The 22,699-nt window shown below is 49.7% G+C and overlaps 1 protein-coding gene across 1 annotated transcript in view; it reads right to left on the bottom strand.

The window, feature by feature from the left end:
* Positions 1 to 978: 978 nt before the first annotated feature.
* The window catches only part of LOC122544758 (tetratricopeptide repeat protein 24), a gene marked incomplete at its 3' end in the record, with an annotated part of 31,550 nt that continues 9,829 nt past the window's right edge, over positions 979 to 22,699 (bottom strand). The window contains exons 3-7 of the mRNA XM_043684082.1: positions 17,770 to 17,985; positions 14,896 to 15,024; positions 7,191 to 7,312; positions 1,817 to 1,936; positions 979 to 1,044 (exon numbers count right to left, since the gene is read on the bottom strand). Coding sequence (XP_043540017.1) covers positions 979 to 1,044; positions 1,817 to 1,936; positions 7,191 to 7,312; positions 14,896 to 15,024; positions 17,770 to 17,985 — 653 coding nt within the window. The remainder of the gene's footprint in view (positions 1,045 to 1,816; positions 1,937 to 7,190; positions 7,313 to 14,895; positions 15,025 to 17,769; positions 17,986 to 22,699) is intronic.

Below are 22,699 nucleotides of genomic sequence, written 5' to 3'. Positions count from 1 at the left end.
AGGTTAGGGTGGATTGGCCATGGTAAATTTTCTCGTAGTGCCCAGGGATGTGCAGGTTAGGGTGGATTGGCCATGCTAAATTGTCCCATAGTGCCCAGGGATGTGCAGGTTAGGGGTGGATTGGCCTTGGTAAATTGTCTCGTAGTGCCCAGGGATGTGCAGGTTTGGGTGGATTGGCCATGCTAAATTGTCCCGTAGTATCCAGGATGTGGATTGGCCGTTCTAAATTGTCCCGTAGTGTCCAGGGATGTGCAGGTTAGGGTGGATTGGCCATGCTAAATTGTCCCATAGTGCCCAGGGATGTGCAGGTTAGGGGTGGATTGGCCTTGGTAAATTGTCTCGAAGTGGCCAGGGATGTGCAGGTTAGGGTGGATTGGCCATGCTAAATTGTCCCGTAGTATCCAGGATGTGGATTGGCCGTTCTAAATTGTCCCATAGTGCCCAGGGATGTGCAGGTTAGGGTGGATTGGCCATGCTAAATTGTCCCATAGTACCCAGGGATGTGCAGGTTAGGGTGGATTGGCCATGCTAAATTGTCCCGGAGTGTCCAGGATGTGGATTGGCCATGCTAAATTGTCCTGTAGTGCCCAGGGATGTGCAGGTTAGGTGAAGTGGTCATGCTAGATTGCCCATAGTGTTAGGTGTATTAGTCAGAGGGAAATGGGTCTAGGTGGGTTAGTCTTCGGAGGGTCAGCGTGGACTTGTGGGGCCAAATGGCCTGTTTCCACACTGTAGGGAATCTAATCTAATCCAGGACAACGCATCTTCCCTAAACTCCAAAGTTAGAAGTCACACAACTCCTAGTTAGGAGCAGTGCTCCAAAAGCTAGTGCTTCCAAATAAACCTGTTGGACTATAACCTGGTGTGTGATTTTTAACTTTGTCCACCCCAGTCCAACAGTGGCCCCTCCACAGCTAAACTCCAAATTCTTCCGTACCTCGGGAGTGTGTAACACCTTACTTACTGAATTATTTGCATTTGATGCCCATGGGTGACAGGAGCGGGAGCCCTCAATGTTCGAGGGAAATTTCCAGGTAGGTACTTCTGTGAACAATGCAGATCATTAATGGTTCATCACATCAGAAACACAGACAGTGGATAGTTAGTTTAAGACCCTGTTGCTTTGAGGAGGGGAAGAAACATATCTTATAAAGAAAGGCAGAACTCGCACTACACTGTCCCCTCACCCCCTGCTCAGTCAAAACTAACAGGACAGGGACAGCACAGGGTTAGATACAGAGTGAAGCTCCCTCTACACTGTCTCCATCAAACACTCCCAGGACAGGGACAGTGCGGGGTTAGATACAGAGAAAAGCTCCCTCTACACTGTCCCCCATCAAACACTCCCAGGTGAGGGACAGCACAGGGTTAGATACAGAGTAAAGCTCCCTCTACACTGTGCCCCCCAAACACTCCTAGGGACAGGGACAGGACAGGTTTAGATACAGAGTAAAGCTCTCTCTACACTGTCCCCATCAAACACTCCCAGGACAGGGCAACATTGGGCTAGATACACACTACAGCTTCTCTACACTGTTCCCCATCAAGCACTCCCAGGACAGGGACAGCAAAGAGTTAGACACCGAATAAAGCATCCTCTACACTGTCTCTCCATCCAACACTCCCAGGATGGGGACAGCATGAAGTTAGGTACAGCGTAAAGCCGCCTCTCCATTTGTCTGCACTAAAACATTGTGCCGGTGTGAGGCAAATGGGGTCAGCGGTACTCTGTACCATTAAGCTGAGCATTGGGAATTGGGAACTGATGCAGAGGTCTCTGAAATACAGGTGGTGTCACTGCATGTCAAACACTTACCAAAGGCATGGCGGGTGGGATACCGCTGGCATGGGGCAACACACTGTTCAGGGAGAGCTTGTACTGAATGGCATCTGTCAATTTGTTCACAATCCTTTCCTGGGCTGACCCACTGGGTTCCTGCAGAAATATAAAAGTGGGAAGTGGAAGCAGCCTAAGATGTGAATAATCCAGCTCCCTTTGCAGGGAATCACTCTGTAGTTTTGTGCTCACCTATACGTTGCTCAGGTCCAGGTTGTACAATGTGTGCTTATTACTGACACATTTCCCACATCACTCAGTGCCCAGGGATATGGACATTGTCCCAACTCCCTTGTAAACAACCCGTGTCGATTAATCATCGCTGGTGTTTTTCAAACCTTGTCCAGTGTAAAGTTCCACATTTCTCTTGTCACTAAGAGGCACTCTGTTGAGCCTGGGTACCAATCCCTTCATGGTCTCTCTGTCTCTCTTTCTGTCTGTCTGTCTGTCTCTTTCTGTCTGTTTCTCTCTTTCTGTCTGTCTCTATCTGTCTGTCTGTCTGTCTCCCTGTCTGTCTCTCTCTGTCTGTCTGTCTGTCTCTGTCTCTCTGTCTGTCTGTCTCTCTGTCTGTCTGTCTCTCTGTCTGTCTGTCTCTCTGCAGCCATCAGACTGTGGCTTTGTTAGAGTTATACAGCATTGAAACAGGCCCATTTGCCCAATGCGTTTACGCCAACCAACAAGCTACATTAATCCCATTAACCTGTAATTGGTCCATATCCTAGTGTCCTCTGGCATTTTAAGTGCTCATCCAGATGCGTCTCTAATGTTGCGAGAGTAGCTGTCTCCACCAGCCTCCCAAGAAGCACGTTCCATCCTCCTACCACCCTCTGGGTGAATACATTCTCTCTCAGATCTCCTGTAAACCAATTGCTCCTCAGCTTATCACTACACCCTCTGGTCTATGCAGTCTCTCCTCACAACTGAGACTTTTCATACCAGGCAATATTCTGGTGCATTTTCTCTGCACCATGCAATAATATCCTTCTGATAGCATAGAGTCACGAAACTGGTCCCTTTTTTCTGAAAGCTGTTCCTTTTCTCAAGGATACTGTGTCCTTGTTTTTTTCCCCCCCCAGAGGTTTCCAGTTCTGATTGGACTGGTTTGGTACAGAGCTTTAAGGGTATTGAGAGGCCTTTTGTTTATATGTAAGCAAATGAGACTTCAGGCCAAAGTGGTCATGATTTAGAAGTGACCTGTATAATGGAAGGGGAGTGGTCAGCTCTCTGCTGAGTGTTTCAGTCCAGAACTAGTTAGGAGTTCAACAGTGAGCTGTGTGGGAACTCTCTCTCTCTTCTTCTGCCCTTCTAACTTCAACCTGTAAAGCATTTGTTCCATTTTCTACTGTGTTTTATAAGGGGGTTTGCTTATTGGCACTGTCGTGTTTCTTAGGAACAGCACAAATCTAGTTGGATAGACTGAATTCTGGAAGGGTTCTTTGTGTTTCATTGTGTAATTTTGTGAATAATTTTTTGTCTGTTTTAAGACCGGTACTCAACCTAGCTAACTTACTCTGGGTAACTTTCGCTGTACACTTACCAAAACAAATTGCAAAGTTATGATTAGATTAGATTTCCTACAGTGTGGAAACTGGCCCTTCAGCCCAAAACGTCCACACCGACCCTCAGAAGAGTAACCTACCCAAACCCCTTTTCCCTTTGACTAATGCACCCTACACTATGGGCAATTTAGCGTGGCTAATTCACCTAACCTGCACATCTTTGGACTGTGGGAGGAAACCCACGCAGACATGGGGAGAATATGCAAACTCCACACAGACAGTCGCCCAAGGTTGAAATCGAACCTAGGACCCTGGTGCTGTGAGACAGCAGTGCTAACCACTGAGCCACCCGTATGGACTGGGCCATCTGCTTAAGAATATTTTGAGTGGTCTGGCCTAGTCCCGACCAGTAGCAACTAGAACTGTGCACAATATTACACCTTCTACATTGATATCCAAGTTGTTAACGTACATAATAAACAACAAGGGTGATTCTGGTGGTATACTACTACAGGCAAGTTTCCAATTACAAAAACAACCCTCCATCATCATTCTTTGCCTCCTATTGGCAAGCCAACTTTGGATACCATGGTCTCTTACATTTTGGACCAGCCTTCCAGTTGGAACTCCCTCCAATCCAAGTTCCAAGCCTGCACGTCCCACTTACCTGACAGAACAAGTAAATGGAGTCCCACGCTGCCGGAGGGTCGGGGCTGAGAGCATGGGCACTCTCAGAAGGTTGAGGCTGAGGGAGTGCCGCACTGGCAGAGGGTCGGTGCAGACGGATGTGACACTGTCGGAGGGTCAGCGCCGGGGGAGTGGGCGCTGACAGAAGGTCAGGGCTGATGGAGGGGGCACTGTCGCAGGTCAGCACAGAGGGAAGGGGCGCAGAGGGTGCGCTTGCAGTATTGGAGAGCCAGTGCTGAGGGAGAGCTGCACTGTCGGAGGGTCAGCGCTGAGGGAGCACTACACTGACAGAGAGTCAGCGCTGAGGGAGTGTCACACTGTTGGAGGGTCAGCGTTGAGGGAATGCAGCAGTGTCAGAGGGTCAGCGCTGAGGGAGCGCTGCACTGTCGGAGGGTCAGCGCTGAGGGAGCATCGCACTGTCAGAGGGTCAGCGCTGAGGGAGCGCTGCACTGTCGGAGGGTCAGCGCTGAGGGAGCATCACACTGTTAGAGGGTCAGCACTGAGGGAATGCATCACTGTCGGAGGGTCAGCGCTGAGAGAGTACCGTATTGTCAGAGGGTCAGCGCTGAGGGAGCGCCGCACTGTCAGAAGATCAGTGCTGAGGGAGCACAGTTGCTGTCAGAGGGTCAGCACTGAGGGAGGGGGCAGTATCAGAGGGTCAGTACTGAGGGAGGGGGCAGTATCAGAGGGTCAGCCCTAAGGGAGCGGGCAATGTCGGAGGGTCAGCACTGAGGGAACACTGTGCTGCCTGTCCATTTTAATGCAAAATATCAGATGCTGTTGTTTTAAAGTGGGGTGAGGGCGAAATGTTCTCCATCAGACAGTTCTCCCCAGTGTCTGGGAATAAAACTTATTCCTCACCCCACATTAATAAAGATAGATGACATGGGTCATTATGACTGTTTGTGGGAACATGCTGTGCACAAATACCTGCCACATTTCCGACAATACAACACTGAGCCCACATCAGAAAATGCGCTTCATTGGTTGTAAAACACATTGGGATCTTCTGTGGTTGTGAAAGGTGCTACATAAATACATATCTTTTCTTTGCTGGTCCTTCAACCTTCGGTCCCTACGTCCATCAATCAGACACTGAACCAGGCCAGCCCTGTAAGAGGCTGCAAGAGCAGGTCAGAGGCTTGGAATTCTACAGTGCGTGCCTTGGCTCACGCCTCGCCAAAGCCAGCAAGGCATGAGTCAGGAGTGTGAGGGAATACTCCCCACTTGTCTGGATGGGTGCAGCTCCAGCAACACTGGGGAATCTCGACACCATCCAGGGACAAAGCAGCCCCCACTGGATTGGCACCACAGACATCCATTGGGGCGGCACGGTGCCATTGCTGCCTCACAGCGCCAGGGACCCGGGTTCGATTCCAGCCTTGGGGCAACTGTCTGTGTGGAGTTTGCACATTCTGCCCCCCCCCCATCTGCGTGGGTTTCCTCTGGGTGCTCCGGTTCCCTCCCACAGTCCAAAGATATGCAGTTCAGGGCGAATTGACCATGCTAAATTGCCCATAGTGTTAGGTGCATTAGGCAGAGGGAAATGTGTCTGGATGGGCTACTCTTCAGAGAGTTGGCGTGGACTGGTTGGGCTGAAGGGCCTGTTGCCACACTGTAGTGGAATCTAATCACTCCCTCCACCAGCAGCGTATCCAAGATGCACTGCAGTGACTTGCTGAGGCTCCTCAGACAGCACCTTCCAAACGAACAACTATGACCATCTGAAATGACAGGACACCAGATACACCATTCTGAGCAGGTTCCCCTCCAAACCCCACCATTCCGAATGAGAATTGGCCGTCCCTTCAGCGTTGCTGGAGCCAAAGATCCCGGAACTTCCTCCCGAATGGCTCTGTGGCTGATCCTCCACCACTGCAGAGGTTCAAGAAGGAGGCTCACCCCCACCTCTTGGCGGGTTCACGGTGCCTGGCGTGTGGACCGAGGATGGCGGCTGGATCAGGCCTGGACGGTCTGAGATCCAACGTGGTGATGGAGGACCCCCTGCGGCATCTGCAGCGATGACGAGAGCTGGGGAAGATTGAGCCAGCATGGGGATCGGGCCCTTGCAGGAAGTGGGGGCACAGCATGACTAAGCACTTCAGCAAGACTGCAATGGTTGAACTTGAAGAGACAAAAAAAAAATCGCACAGATGCTGGAATCCAAAGTAGACAGGCAGGAGGCTGGAAGAACACAGCAGGCCAGACAGCATCAGGAGGTGGAGAAGTTGATGTTTCAGGTGTAACACCTCTTCAGAGTCTGAGAGCGTGGCCAAGTGGCCTAAGGTACTGATTTCAGGTTCCAGTCTCTAAGGAGGCAAGGGTTTGAATCCCACTGCTGCCACTTGTGCTGATAGTGTAACACCTGAAATGTCAACTTCACCACCTCCTGGTGCTGCCATGGTTGAACTTTCAGCTTCATTTCTTTACTTAATACTAAGGAGGGGTGGCACGGTGGCTCAGTGGTTAGCACCAGGGAGCTGGGTTCGATTCCAGCCTTGGGCGACTGTCTGTGTGTGTGGAGTTTGCACATTCTCCTCCCTGTGTCTGTGTGGGTTTCCTCCAGGTGCTCTGGTTCCCTCCCACAGTCCAAAGATGTGCAGGTTAGGGTGGATTGGCAATGCTAAATTGTCCCGTAGTGCCCAGGGATATGCAGGTTAGGGTGGATTGGCCATACTAAATTGTCCCATAGTGCCCAGGGATGTGCAGGTTAGTGTGGATTGGCCATGCTAAATTGTCCCATAGTGTCCAGGGATATGCAGGTTAGGGTGGATTGGCCATGCTAAATTGTCCCATAGTGTATTAGACAGGGGTAAATGTAGAATAATGGGGAATGAGTTTGGGTGGGACACTCTTTGCAGGGTCGGTGTGGACTTGGTTGGGCTGAAGGGCCTATTTCCACACTGAGGATTCTAAGACTGTAATGTTTAGCTTTTAACTTTGCTACTTATTTATCTCTGCCTTGTTGTTAAGTTTTTGTACCTAGCTACTTGTACCTAAGGTGGCGCCGTGTGTGGGGACATTGAAGACTTTTCGCTGCGCTCCTGTATTTTAGTTCTTGGGTATATGACAATGAAGCCTAAACATAAATGTAACCTTTGCAAGGGCCGATAGATACAGGTTTGGCCCCCGACACCCGCATCCACTGAGTGAATAAACAGACGTACCTGGGATTTGCCCAGAGCAGCTAGAGCCTGCTTGTAGTAAAGAATGGCTTTCTCGGGATCTCCCAGGCGAAACTTGGCAGCTCCGAGACCTTCACAAGCTTGCCACTGTCCGTGGAAATCACCTGTGCTCGGGAAAACAAAACGGGAGATAGGTTAGGATAAATTCTGGGAGACCATAAGCCCTGAGCCTGGAAGCTTCCCAAGTCTGTTATGTCCCCTTGCCACCCTCTGCTCTGTACCCAATAGCTGAGGAGGAGGTCACTAGGCCCATTGTGCTTGTGATAGCCCTTTGACCATGATAAATTGTCCCATAGTGCCCAGGGATGTGTAGGTTAGGGTGGATTGTCCATGCTAAATTGTCCCATAGTGCCCAGGGATGTGCAGGTTAGGGTGGCTTGGCCATGCTAAATTACCCATATTGCCCAGGGATGTGCAGGTTAGGGTGGATTGGCCATGCTAAATTGTCTCATAGTGCCCAGGGATGTGCAGGTTAGGGTGGATTGGCCATGCTAAATTGTCTCATAGTGCCCAGGGATGTGCAGGTTAGGGTGGATTGGCCATGCAAAGGCTTCTGGACAGCAATTTGGTGCTCGCTTGGACTGGCTTCTGGTTGGAACACCGTGGCAAAAGTAGGTACCTGAAGGAGTTGGAGTGGAATTCCCCAGTGTCGATTTCCTCAAATTGGCATCCTCTCCCCCTCAAGAAAACGATTGATGGAATGTTTTCAAGGAGTTACGGGCACAGTTCTGAGGGCTCTAGGAATCAAAGTTTATGGGGAGAAAGTGGGAAGAGGTCACTGGTTTGGGTGGTCAGACATGCTCATTTATAATGGCAGGGCAGGCTTGAAGAGCTGAAAGGCCAACTCCTCCTTCTACTTTCTATGCCTAATGTCAAATACAACTCTTCCCTGACCTCAGCTCTTTCTCCATATGTTCGAGTTGCACATATGATCAGGGATAGTCAACATGGCTTTGTGCGTGGGAAAAGGTGTCTCACTAATTTGATTGTTACTTCTTCAAAAAAAACTCAAAGAGGATTGATGAGGGCAGAGCGGTGGACATGATCTATATGGATCTCAGTAAGGCGTTCGACAAGGTTCCCCATGGGAGACTGGTTAACAAGGTTAGATCTCACAGAACACAGGGAGAACCAGCCATTTGGATACGGAACTGGCTCAAAGGAAGAAGACAGAGGGTGGTGGTGGAGGGTTGTTTTTCAGACTGGAAACCTGTGACCAGTGGAGTGCCACAAGGATCGGTGCTGGGTGCACTGCTTTTCATCATTTATATAAATGATTTGGATGTGAACATAGGAGGTGTGGTTAGTAAGCTTGCAGATGACACCAAAATTGGAGGTGTAGTGGACAGTGAAGAAGGTTACCTCTGGGTACAACGGGATCATGATCAGATGGGCCAATAGGCTGAGGGGTGGCAAATGGAGTTTAATTCCGATAAATGTGAGGTGCTGCATTTTGGGAAATCAACTCTTAGCAGAATTTATACACTTAATGGTAAGGTCCTAGGGAGTGCTGCTGAACAAAAACACCTTGGATTGCAGGTTCATAGCTCCTTGAAAGTGGAGTCACAGGTAGATAGGATAGTGAAGAAGATGTTTGGTATGCTTTCCTTTATTGGTCAGAGTATTGAGTACAGGAGTTGGGAGGTTATGTTGTGGCTGTACAGGACATTGGTTAGGCCACTGTTGAAATACTGTGTGCAATTCGTCTCCCTTCTATCGGAAGGATGCTGTGAAACTTGGAAGGGATCAGAAAAGATTTACAAGGATGTTGCCAGGGTTGGAGGATTTGAGCCAAAAGGAGAGCCTGAAGAGGCTGGGGCTGTTTTCGCTGGAGCGTCGGAGGCTGAGGGGTGACCTTGTAGAAGTTTATAAAATCATGAGGGGCATGGATAGGGCAAATAGACAAGGTCTTTTCCCCAGGGTAGGGGAGTCGAAAACTAGACGACATAGGTTTAAGGTGAGGGGGCAAGATTTAGAAGAGACCTAAGAGGTAACGTTTTCACGCAGAGCGTGTATGTAATGAGCTGCCAGAAAAAGTGCTGGAGGCTGGTACAATTGCAACATTTAAAAGGCATCTGGATGAGTATATGAATAGGAAGGGTTTAAAGGGAAATGGGCCAAATGCTGGCAAATGGGACTAGATTACAGTAGGTTCGGATATCTGGTCGGCATAGATGAATTTGACCAAAGGGTCTGTCTCTGTGCTGGACATCTCTATGTCTCTGGGGCAACTTCGGACCAATCCGTCTGGGCCTTGCATCTTGGCCTCCTCTGTCTGTCATCTGAAAGTCTCCTTTGTCACACCCCCTTGAACAGGAGCTCCCGACTCCCCCCAAGGCCCACCCACCATTGACAAGGAGTATGATGGAATGCTCCCCAATTGCCCCTGGATGGGTGCAGCTCTGACAACACTCGAGAAGCTCGACGCTGTTCAGGGTAAAGCAGCCAGCTTGATCGATCCACATGATCAAGCCTCCACCCCCCCCCCCCCCCCGCTCAGTCGCAGCAGTGTGTATCATCTGCAAGACTACGAGGCTCCTTAGACAGTACCTTCCCAGCCCATGATCTCTACCCCATTGAAAGACAACGGCAGCAGATATGGGGGAACAGCACCCCCTGCAAGTTCCCCTCCCAACCACTCACTGCACTGACTTGGAAGTACATTGGGTGTTCCTTCAGTGTGGAAACACTGGAACTCCCTCCCTGATGGCACTGTTGGGTGTCCCCTTAACCACCTGGGGGACTGTGGCAATTCAAAAGGACAGCTCACTGCCAACCATCACACCAGGAGAGAATCCTGACCCCTGCAGGAGAAGACTGGGACTGCTCTTGCAGGAATGCTGAGACACTAACATCCAGTCAACAGCACTCTTCACGGAACATCAGAACACAAGAGTTAGGAGCAGGAGTAGGCCATCTGGCCCTTCAATAAGGTCATGGCTGATCTTCCTGTGGCCTCAGCCCCAATTACGCGCCCTCTCACCATAACCCTTAATTCCGTTATTGTTCAAATAAAAACCTACCTTAGCTTTAAAAACGTTTACTGCGGTGGCGTCAAATATTTCACTGGGCAAGGAATTCCATACATTTACAACCCTCTGGGTGAAGAACTTCCTTCTCAATTCAGTCCGAAATCTGCCCCGTCTAATCTTGAGGGTATGCCCTCTTGTCCTAGTTTCACCTGCCAGTGAAACCATCCTCTCTTTTTCTATCTTATCTGTTTCCTTCATAATTTTAAGTGTTTTGGTAAAGTCTCCCCTCATTCTTCTGAATTCCAATGAATACAATCCCAGTCAATTCAGTCTCTCCTCGTAAGCCAACCATTGCTCTGTAACTCTGACATTAACCCTGCTGTCGGTGTCATCATTTGCACTGCAGGTTTAAACGAGGGGCGGCACGGTAGCTCAGTGGTTAGCACTGCTACCTCACAGCACCACGGTCCCAGGTTCGATTCCCGCCTTGGGCGACTGTCTGTGTGGAGTCTGCACATTCTCCCTGTTTCCGCATGGGTTTTCTCCGGGTGCTCTGGTGTCCTCCCGCAGTCCAAAGACCTGCAGGTCAGATTAATTGGCGCCACGCTAAATTACCCGTAGTGTTAGGTGCATTACTCAGAGGGAAATGGATCTGGGTGGGGTACACTTTGGAGGGTCGGTGTGGACTGGTTGGGCCGAAGGGCCTGTTTCCATACTGTAGGGAATCTAATAACTGTCTGCAACACCTTTTCGCTGTCGGTACAGCCACCATTCTCCTTCAGAAAATAGATTCCGGACCTCTAAGGGGATGTTGTGGGGCAATGGCGATGAATACCAGCCTGTACTCACCATTCTGTATCCCCACACACGGTGTACTGTTCCTGTACACTCCATTCTGTATCCCACAGAATACAGTTCCTGTACTCCCCATTCTGTATCCCCACAGTGTACTGTTCCTGTACACCCCATTCTGTATTCCCACACACTGTGTACTGTTCCTGTACACTCCATTCTGTATTCACACTGTGTACTGTACCTGCACTCCCTATTCTGTATGCCACACACTGTGTACTGTTCCTGTACACCTCATTCTGTATTCACACTGTGTACTGTACCTGCACTCCCCATTCTATATGCCACACACTGTGTACTGTTTCTGAACTCCCCATTGTGTATCCCCACACACTGTGTACTGTTCCTGTACTCCCCATTCTGTATCCCCACACACTGTGTACTGTTCCTGTACTCCCCATTCTGTATCCCCACCCACTGTGTCCTGTTCCTGTACTCCCCATTCTGTATCCCCACACACTGTGTACTGTTCCTGTACTCCCCATTCTGTATCCCCACACACTGTGTACTGTTCCTGTACTCCCCATTCTGTATCCCCACACACTGTGTACTGTTCCTGTACACCCCATTCTGTATTCCCACACACTGTGTACTGTTCCTGTACACCCCATTCTGTATTCCCACACACTGTGTACTGTTCCTGTACACCCCATTCTGTATTCCCACACACTGTGTACTGTTCCTGTACACCCCATTCTGTATTCCCACACACTGTGTACTGTTCCTGTACACCCCATTCTGTATTCCCACACACTGTGTACTGTTCCTGTACACCCCATTCTGTATTCCCACACACTGTGTACTGTTCCTGTACACCCCATTCTGTATTCCCACACACTGTGTACTGTTCCTGTACACCCCATTCTGTATTCCCACACACTGTGTACTGTTCCTGTACACCCCATTCTGTATTCCCACACACTGTGTACTGTTCCTGTACACCCCATTCTGTATTCCCACACACTGTGTACTGTTCCTGTACACCCCATTCTGTATTCCCACACACTGTGTACTGTTCCTGTACACCCCATTCTGTATTCCCACACACTGTGTACTGTTCCTGTACACCCCATTCTGTATTCCCACACACTGTGTACTGTTCCTGTACACCCCATTCTGTATTCCCACACACTGTGTACTGTTCCTGTACACCCCATTCTGTATTCCCACACACTGTGTACTGTTCCTGTACACCCCATTCTGTATTCCCACACACTGTGTACTGTTCCTGTACACCCCATTCTGTATTCCCACACACTGTGTACTGTTCCTGTACACCCCATTCTGTATTCCCACACACTGTGTACTGTTCCTGTACACCCCATTCTGTATTCCCACACACTGTGTACTGTTCCTGTACACCCCATTCTGTATTCCCACACACTGTGTACTGTTCCTGTACACCCCATTCTGTATTCCCACACACTGTGTACTGTTCCTGTACACCCCATTCTGTATTCCCACACACTGTGTACTGTTCCTGTACACCCCATTCTGTATTCCCACACACTGTGTACTGTTCCTGTACACCCCATTCTGTATTCCCACACACTGTGTACTGTTCCTGTACACCCCATTCTGTATTCCCACACACTGTGTACTGTTCCTGTACACCCCATTCTGTATTCCCACACACTGTGTACTGTTCCTGTACACCCCATTCTGTATTCCCACACACTGTGTACTGTTCCTGTACACCCCATTCTGTATTCCCACACACTGTGTACTGTTCCTGTACACCCCATTCTGTATTCCCACACACTGTGTACTGTTCCTGTACACCCCATTCTGTATTCCCACACACTGTGTACTGTTCCTGTACACCCCATTCTGTATTCCCACACACTGTGTACTGTTCCTGTACACCCCATTCTGTATTCCCACACACTGTGTACTGTTCCTGTACACCCCATTCTGTATTCCCACACACTGTGTACTGTTCCTGTACACCCCATTCTGTATTCCCACACACTGTGTACTGTTCCTGTACACCCCATTCTGTATTCCCACACACTGTGTACTGTTCCTGTACACCCCATTCTGTATTCCCACACACTGTGTACTGTTCCTGTACACCCCATTCTGTATTCCCACACACTGTGTACTGTTCCTGTACACCCCATTCTGTATTCCCACACACTGTGTACTGTTCCTGTACACCCCATTCTGTATTCCCACACACTGTGTACTGTTCCTGTACACCCCATTCTGTATTCCCACACACTGTGTACTGTTCCTGTACACCCCATTCTGTATTCCCACACACTGTGTACTGTTCCTGTACACCCCATTCTGTATTCCCACACACTGTGTACTGTTCCTGTACACCCCATTCTGTATTCCCACACACTGTGTACTGTTCCTGTACACCCCATTCTGTATTCCCACACACTGTGTACTGTTCCTGTACACCCCATTCTGTATTCCCACACACTGTGTACTGTTCCTGTACACCCCATTCTGTATTCCCACACACTGTGTACTGTTCCTGTACACCCCATTCTGTATTCCCACACACTGTGTACTGTTCCTGTACACCCCATTCTGTATTCCCACACACTGTGTACTGTTCCTGTACACCCCATTCTGTATTCCCACACACTGTGTACTGTTCCTGTACACCACATTCTGTACACCCACAGACTGTGTACTGTTCCTGTACTCCCCATTCTATATCCCCACACACTGTGTATTGTTCCTGTACACCACATTCTGTACACCCACAGACTGTGTACTGTTCCTGTACTCCCCATTCTATATCCCCACACACTGTGTACTGTTCCTGTACACCACATTCTGTATCCACACACACTGTGTACTGTTCCTGTACACCCCATTCTGTATTCCCACACACTGTGTACTGTTCCTGTACACCCCATTCTGTATTCCCACACACTGTGTACTGTTCCGGTACTCCCCATTCTGTATCCCCACACACTGTGTACTGTTCCTGTACACCCCATTCTGTATCCCCACACACTGTGTACTGTTCCTGTACACCACATTCTGTATCCCCAAACACTGTGTACTGTTCCTGTACTCCCCATTCTATATCCCCACATACTGTATACTGTTCCTGTACACCCCATTCTGTATCCCCACACACTGTGTACTGTTCCTCTACACCCCCATTCTGTATCCCCACACACTGTGTACTGTTCCTGTACACCCCATTCTGTACACCCACACACTGTGTACTGTTCCTGTACACCCCATTCTGTATCCCCACACACTGTGTACTGTTCCTGTACACCACATTCTGTATCCCCAAACACTGTGTACTGTGCCTGTACACCTCATTCTGTATCCCCACACAGTGTACTGTTCCTGTTCACCTCATTCTGTATCCCCACACACTGTGTACTGTTCCTGTACACCCACACACTGTGTACTGTTCCTGTACTCCCCATTCTGTACACCCACACACACTGTGTACGCCTCCTGTACTCCCCATTCTGTATCCCCACACACTGTGTACTGTTCCTGTCCTCCCCATTCTGTATCCCCACTTGCTGTGTACTGTTCCTGTACATCCACATACTGTGTACTGTTCCTATACCCCCCATTCTGTATCCCCACACACTGTGTACTGCTCCTGTACATCCCATTCTGTACACCCACAGACTGTACACTGCTCCTGTACACCCCATTCTGTGTACCCATACGCTGTATATTGCTGATGAAAGGCTTTTGCCCAAAACGTCGATTTTCCTGCTCCTCGGATGCTGCCTGACCTGCTGTTCTTTTCCAGCACCACTCTGATCTAAACTACTGCTCATGTATACCCCATTCTGTACACTCACAGAGTGTATACCGCTCCCGTAATCTCCACGCTCTGCTTTCCTTGATCTTTGCCTTCTCACCTGTATCTTTGAATGCCTGCAGTGCGTGTAGGTAGTTCTCTGCTGTGTCTTCGTGGTCTCCCAGCTGACTGTAGGCATAGGCCAGGTTGCAGAAGCCCTGGCCCTGAGCGTTCCGGCTTCCGAGTGAACCTACGGAGAGATGTGGGATTCTGTTAACACTGGACACATCAAGATGGTCTCCTATCTCTGGAGGACCATGTCTCGCGCCAATGAAACCTGCCTCTTGTATCTTTGCTGGTGACTGACTCCATCCAGATACTGGTCACTCTGCGTGGAGTGAACCCAATAGCATTTTACTCATGTATAGCGAGAACAAGGATCCCAGCTTTCCGTATTATTCATTACCCTCACACATCTCCTCTCAGGATTCTGACCTTTGACAATTCTGTGACTAAAGTTGCTTTAGACTCACAGGAACAGCAGGTAACAAGAGGACCAAATTTATATTTGAAGATTATTGCCAAAGGTTTGGAGTAGAAAAGTAGGGAACTGTTTGTACAAGGCATTGGTGTTTCTGTAGCCGGAGTACTGCGCACAGGTTGGGCCACCTTACTTGAGGAAGGACGTAATTGCATTGAAGGGAGTTCAGAAAAGATTCACTGGATGAAATCCATCGCTATATCATGAAGAGAGATTGAGCAGTTTAGCTACAATTTAGAAGAATGAAAGGGGATTTTTAAATAAATTCATTCATGGGTCATGGGATATGGTCGTCACTGGCTAGACCAGCATTTATTGCCCGCCCCTAATTGCTCAGAGGGCAGTTAAGCATCAAACACATTGCCGTGGGCCTGGAGTCACATGTAGGCCAGACCAGGCAAGGAATGGCAGGAGGCGAAACTGAGGACTGCAGATGCTGGAGATTAGAGTCGAGAGCGCGGTGCTGGAAAAGCGCAGCAGGTCAGGCAGCATCCGAGGAGCAGGAGAATCGACGGTTTGGGCAAAAGCCCTTCATCAGGAATTCCTGATGAAGGACTTTTGCCCGAACCGTCGATTTTCCTGCTCCTCGGATGCTGCCTGACCTGCTGCGCTTTTCCAGCACCGCGCTCTCGAAGGAATGGCAGCATCCTTCCTTCAAGGACGTTCGCGAACAAGGTGAGTTTTTCCGACAATGGATTCGTGGCCAACATTGGACTCTCAATTCCAGAATTTTTATTGAATTCAAATTTCATCTGCTGTGGCAGGATTTGAACCTGGGTCCCCAGAATGTTACCCGGGTCTCTGCATTGGCAGGAGAAAGTGAGGGACTGCAGATGCTGGAGATCAGAGTCGAACAGCGTGGTGCTGGAAAAGCACAGCAGGGTCAGGCAGCATCTGAGAAGCAGGAGAGTTGATGTCTCGAGCCTGATGAAGGGGTTATGCCTGGAATGTTGACTGTCCTGCTCCTTGGATGCTGCCCGACCTGCTGTGCTTTTCCAGCGCCACATTTTTCGTCTCTGCATTAACAGCCATCACTTCTCCATTGATCTAATTGAGGTGTATAAGGGAGGGCCAGTTAGTTCAGTTGGTTGGACGGCTGCTTTGCAGAGCAGAGTGAAGCTGGTGTTCCAATTCCTGCACCAGTTGAGATCTCCATGCAGTTCTCGCCTTCCCAACCTCACCCCTTGCCTGAGGTGTGGTGAACCTCAGGTTAAACTCACTACCAGTGAACTCTCTCGAATGAAAGGGCAGCCCTCTGGGTCTACGATGATGTTAGTTTGCATTAGAAGAGGCTTCAAGGGTTATGGGGGAAACACAGAAAAGTGGACATGAGGAGTGTCACATCAGTCGTGATCCTAATGGCTGGCAGAGCAGGCTGTAATGGACGAGCAGCCCAGTACCTGTTTCTTATGGTCTTATAAGATGCTAAAAGGGATTGACAAATAGACACAGAGATGACGTTTCCTCATGTAAGCAATTTGAAGTGAAAGATCTTTGTTTTAAATCTGTTGCCCTTTGTTCTAAAACTGAGATGAGAAAGAATTACTTCTCTTAAAAGGGTTGTAAATTTGTGGAATTCCAGAGTGCAGTGGATGAAGGAACACTGAATGAATTTAAGGAGGAGACATTATGGGGAGGTGATGGCGTAGTGGTGTTACCACCGGACTGTTAACCCAGAGAGGAGAAAGTGAGGACTGTGGATGCTGGAGATCAGAGTCGAGAGTGTGGTGCTGGAAAAGCGCAGCCGGTCAGGCAGCATCAATGAGGAGAAAGCGAGGTGCTTTTCCAGCACCACACTCTCGACTCTGACCTCCAGCATCTGCAGTCCTCACCTTCTCCAAGTTGATGCTGCCTGACCTGCTGCGCTTTTCCAGCACCACACTCTCGACACCTTTAATCCAGACACCCAGGTTCGAATCCTATTATGGCAGATGACACAATTCAAATTCAATAAAAATCCAGGATTAAGAGTCAAGTAGTGACCACAAATCCATTGCCAATTGTTTGGTTCAATTGGGAAGGAAACTACCATCCTTACCTGGGTCTGGCCTTCACGTGACTCCAGACCCACAGCCACGTGGTTGACTCTTAACTGCCCTCTGGGCAATTAGGGATGGGCAATAAATGCTGGCCTAGCCAGTGATGCCCACATCATCATGAAAAGAAGGCAGAGTGGAATTGAGGCTGAGATAAGATCGGCCATGATTGTGTTGAATGGCGGAGCACTCGAAGGGCTGAATGGCCTACTCCTGTTCCAGTTCTTATTTACAGGGGGCCAGGTCAGTTCCGACATCCAATCCGATCATCATTGACCTGGGCCTCAGTTCTGTTCCCAGACAACGTTGCCCCAGGTTTTGAACTCACCACCCTCCGCGCTATTGACCGCCAACACCATACACCCATCAACCTCAAAAGCGGCAGCCTCTTCCAAAGCCCCGCACCCCCTCTCCTTACCGTGCAAAGCCGCGGCGCTCTGGTGAAAGCCCAGTGCCTTGCTGTAGTCGCCCAAGGTGTTGTAGACGGCGCCGAGGTTCTGAAGGACCACGGCCTCTTTCCGCCGATCCAGGCCTCCGTGCTGGCAGTAGGGGAGGGCCATCTGGAAGCACTCGGCTGCCTGCAGGAACATCTTCAGCTGTGAGTAGCTGAGCCCGACGTCGTTGTACAGCTTCCCTGTGGGGGGGGGGGAATGGAAACAGAGGCTGGGCGGTGGAGAGCCAACTGGTACCGCTGGCAATTGTTGCTCCCCTCCCCTCCCCTCCCCATACCAACTCCCCAGTTGAACTGAGTGTCGGGAACATTTCAGAGGACGGTCAAGAGTTGGCCTCCAACCCCCCTCCCCAATCCGCTGTCGCTGTGTGGGGTCTGGAGTCACGTCTCGGCCCGAACTCGGAGAGGAGATCATAACTTTGGGATGAGGGGGTAGAGTGAGCCCCTCAAGACCGCCCCGTTATTGAATATGGGTATGGCTGATCTCACCTCAGCCTCGACTCCACTTTCCTGCTCCAAGGAAAGGACGGCAGATCTCCTTTCCCAGTCACGGGGGGGGGGGGGGGGGGTGGGGGGGGGGGGGGGGGGAGCTTTTATTCACAATCGATGAGGTTCGCAGGGCAGATTTCCTTCCCTATTAGTGAACCCAATGGGTTTTCGTGACTGTCAAGAGAGGAGAAGGATTTAAAAGGGACCTGAGGGGCAACTTTTTCACATGGGATGGAATGGTTCCCAGATGGAATGAACTGCCAGAGGAGGTGGTAGATGTGGGTACAATTATGACATTTAAAAGATATTTGGGCAGGTACAAGGATAGGAAATGTTCAGAGGGATATGGGCCAAATGGGGGCAAGTAGGACGAGTTTAGTTGAGGAAAACTTGTCAGCCTGGGCTAGTTGGACTGTCGGGTCTATTTCCATGCTGTGTGACTCTATGTCAATGGTTGCACAGTCCTCATTAGACCAAATTTCTTTTTCGTTCTGGATTTTATTGACGTTAAATACCACTAGCTGGCTTGAGGGGATTTGAACCACAACCCTTGTCCTGCTACACAAGAGGTCATGCAGTTTCGGGCCTAGTCCTCGGATGCTGCCTGACCTGCTGTGCTTTTCCTCTTGACTCTGATCTCCAGCATCTGCAGACCTCACTTTCTCCCTGCTCCACGACACGTCTCATAGACTTTTGGAAGGAGGCTGTGGCCTCAGATATGATGTGGAGGGACCGGCGCTGGATGAGGCAGCATGGAAACCGACCCTTTGGGTCCAGCTTGTCCACGCCGACCTGAAATGCTAAATGAATCTAGTCCCATTTGCCAGCACTTGGCCCATATCCCTCTAAGCACTTCCCAATCATATACCCATCCAGATGCCTTTTAAATGCTGTCTTTGTACCAGCCTCCACCACTTCCTGTGGCAGCTCGTTCCAAACACGCACCACCCTCTGAGTGAAAAAGTCACCCCTCAGGTCCCTTTTAAATCTTTCCCCTCTCAACTTAAGCCTATAGTCTTGGATTCCCTTCCCCTACTCCAGTTCACGTGTAGAGATGGGAGAAGCCGGGATCGATCTGCTCGGAGTGGAGGAGGTTAAAGGGGAGATTCAATCGAGGCCTTCAACATGAGGGGTGGCGGGGGAGCTGAGTTTCGAGTGAGGGAATGAGGGAGGAAACCGTCCCCAATGGCAGGGCGATTGATCACCAGAGGGGGAACATGGATTGTAGACAACTGGAGGAAGGGATGAGGGGAATTTGTTTCTTACGCAGCGATGTGTTGCGATCTGGGAAGTGCTGCCTGAAAAGGATTCTACAGGAACTTTTAAAAGTTTGGGGGTTTGGCAGGGTGGGGGGGGGTTGGTGATTGGAGAAATACTTGAAGGGGGAACTTGGATTACCGCATACAATTCTGGTCACCACCCTAGGAAGGATGGGGATGCTTTGGGGACGGCGCAGAAATGGTTTACCAGGATGTTGCCCAGTATGGGGGATTTTACCTATGAAGAAAGGTTGGATAGACTGGGTTCGTTTTCACTGGAACGCAGAAGGTTGAGGGGCGACAGATAGAAATTGATAAGATCGTGATTGGCTAGAGTGGAAAGTACGAGGTTTTTTTTCACGCCAGGGTGGAGGGGTCAATTACAGAGGTTTAAGGTACAGAGGGTGGGGAGGGGAGCAATGTTTAAAAGAGCTGTGCGGGGCGACATTTTCCCACAAAGGGTGGCGAGTGCCTGGAACACGCTGCCAGAGGAGGTGGTGGAAGCAGACACAATAGCAGCATTCCAGATGCACTTGGACAGGAAGGGAATAGAGGGATACGGATCCTGTTAATGAAGACAGTTTTAGTAGGGAACGGAAAAATGTTTCGGTTTGGAGGGCCACAGGGCCTGTCCCTGTGCTGTACTGTTCTTTGGAACGATTTGCAGGGGCTGTGTGAGGGAAAGAGTGGGGTGAAGTGGGGAGAATGACACGAACTGAAGTCCTCTTTTCAGCAGACTAGCATTACTCCAATGAGCTGAATGGCCTCCTTCTGTTCCCTTCTCACATTGGGTTTGATAAATCAGTGAACGCGTGTTTCAACAATGTAGAAGTCAGCTGTTGGACTGTCAACCCAGAGTGGAGCGAGCCCCTGGGAATGTGTTGCTGGGTGGGGTGTGGATCTCTGAATGCATTCACAAGGGAGCTGGACTGCGATCCTGTGGGATCGGAGTTGGCATTGAGCAGACGGCCTGTCGCTCAACAGCCAACACGCAAATGGTCAATGTACTCTCCTGGCATCAGAATCATTCAGATGCAGAAGAGTAGGCCATTCGATCCATCGAATGGTAAAGGCAGAAGACTGTTTGAGTGACTGGAGACCATTGTCCACAAGGATCAGTACTGGGAGCCTTATTTTTTGACATATACAAATGATATGGTTGGAAATGTGGGGCAATTTGTTAAGCCAATTTACAAATGACACCCTGGCAGCATGGTGGCTCAGTGGCTAGCACTGCTGCCTCACAGCTGTAGCCTGACCCACGCTCTGTACAACTCCAACATTACCTTCTTGCACTTACACTCTACCCCATGACTGGTGAAAGCAAGAGTCTCATATGTCTTCTTAACTATCCTATTCACCACCTCGCACTTATGAGGGTTAAATAGCATCTGCCACTAGTCTGCCCATCTCGGGTGACTGTCTGTGTGGAGTTTGCACATTCTCCCTGTGTCTGCGTGGGTTTCCTCCGGGTCCCTCCCACAGTCCAAAGATGTGAAGGTTAGGGTGGATTGGCCATGCTAAATTGTCCCATAGTGTCCAGGGATGTGCAGGTTAGGGTGGATTGGCCATGCTAAATTGTCCCATAGTGTCCAGGGATATGGAGGGTAGATGCATTAGTCAGGGGGTAAATGTAGAGTAATAGGGTAAGGGAATGGGTCTGGGTGGGTTACTTTTCGGAGGGTCGGTGTGGTCTAATTGGGCTAAACGGCCTGTTTCCACACTGCAGGGATTCAATGAAAAACCAAGATTGGTAGGGTGGTTAATAGTGAAGAAGATGGTTGTAGATTACAGGAAAATACAAATGGGTTGGTCAGATCGACAGACGAGTGGCAGATGCTATTTAACCCTGATAAGTGCAAGGTGATGCACTTTGGAAGAACAATGTGGGAGAATAGCAGGACAGTGGGTAGCTTAGAGTAACAGAGGGATCTTGGGGTAATTATTCACAGATGCCTGAAGTCAGCAGAGCAGAGCAATAAGAAGACATATGGGACACTTGCTTTCACCAGTCATGGCGTAGAGTGTAAGTGCAAGGAGGTAATGTCGGGGTTGTACAGAACGTGGGTCAGGATACAGCTGGAGTACTGTCTGCATTCTGGTCACCTCACATCAGGAAGGATGTGATAGCACTGGAGGGGGTACAGGCAAGGTTCACCGAGATGTTGCCTGGGATGGAGAAATCAAGCTGTAAGGACAGACTGCATAGGCTTGGACTGTTTTCTTCAGAGCAGAGACTGAAGGGAGACATGATTGAGGTGCATATAATTATGAGGGGTATGGACAGGGTGAATAGAGAACAGCTGTCCCCCTTGGTTGAGGGGTCAATCGCGAGGGGTACTAGTTTTAGGGTAAGGGGGCAGGAGATTCAGAGGGGATTTTGGAAAAAAGCATTTTCATTCAGTGGGTGGTGGGAATCTGGAATGCTCTGCCTGGGAAGGTAGTGGAGGCTGGAAACCTTTCAACCATTAGAAAGTATTTGGATGTGCATTTCAAATATCATAACATTCAAGGAAATGGGTCAAGTGCAGGAAGTTGGGATTAGTGCATTTTTAATGGGAGTTATGTCGGTGCAGACTCAATAGGCTGAAGGGCCTTTTCTGCCCTGTATCAATCTATGCCTTGATGGATTGAAGGGGCCAGAGACAGATTTTCCTAGTTGGCCATTTTACCTGCACATCCGTGGGCACTACGGGACAATTTAGCATGGCCAATCCACCCTAACCTGCACATCCCTGGGCACTACAGGACAATTTAGCACGGCCAATCCACCCTAACCTGCACATCCCTGGGCACTACAGGACAATTTAGCACGGCCAATCCACCCTAACCTGCACATCCCTGGGCACTACAGGACAATTTAGCACGGCCAATCCACCCTAACCTGCACATCCCTGGGCACTATGGGACAATTTAGCACGGCCAATCCACCCTAACCTGCACATCCCTGGACACTACAGGACAATTTAGCATGGCCAATCCACCCTAACCTGCACATCCCTGGGCACTATGGGACAATTTAGCACGGCCAATCCACCCTAACCTGCACATCCCTGGACACTACAGGACAATTTAGCATCGCCAATCCACCCTAAACTGCACATCCCTGGACACTACGGGACAATTTAGCATGGCCAATCCAACCTAAC

Source organism: Chiloscyllium plagiosum, chromosome 51 (genome assembly GCF_004010195.1).
Source record: "Chiloscyllium plagiosum isolate BGI_BamShark_2017 chromosome 51, ASM401019v2, whole genome shotgun sequence".
NCBI classification, from domain to species: Eukaryota; Metazoa; Chordata; class Chondrichthyes; order Orectolobiformes; family Hemiscylliidae; genus Chiloscyllium; species Chiloscyllium plagiosum.
Note: the sequence above shows the minus strand (reverse complement) of the source record. Positions and strands in the feature narration are given on the sequence as shown.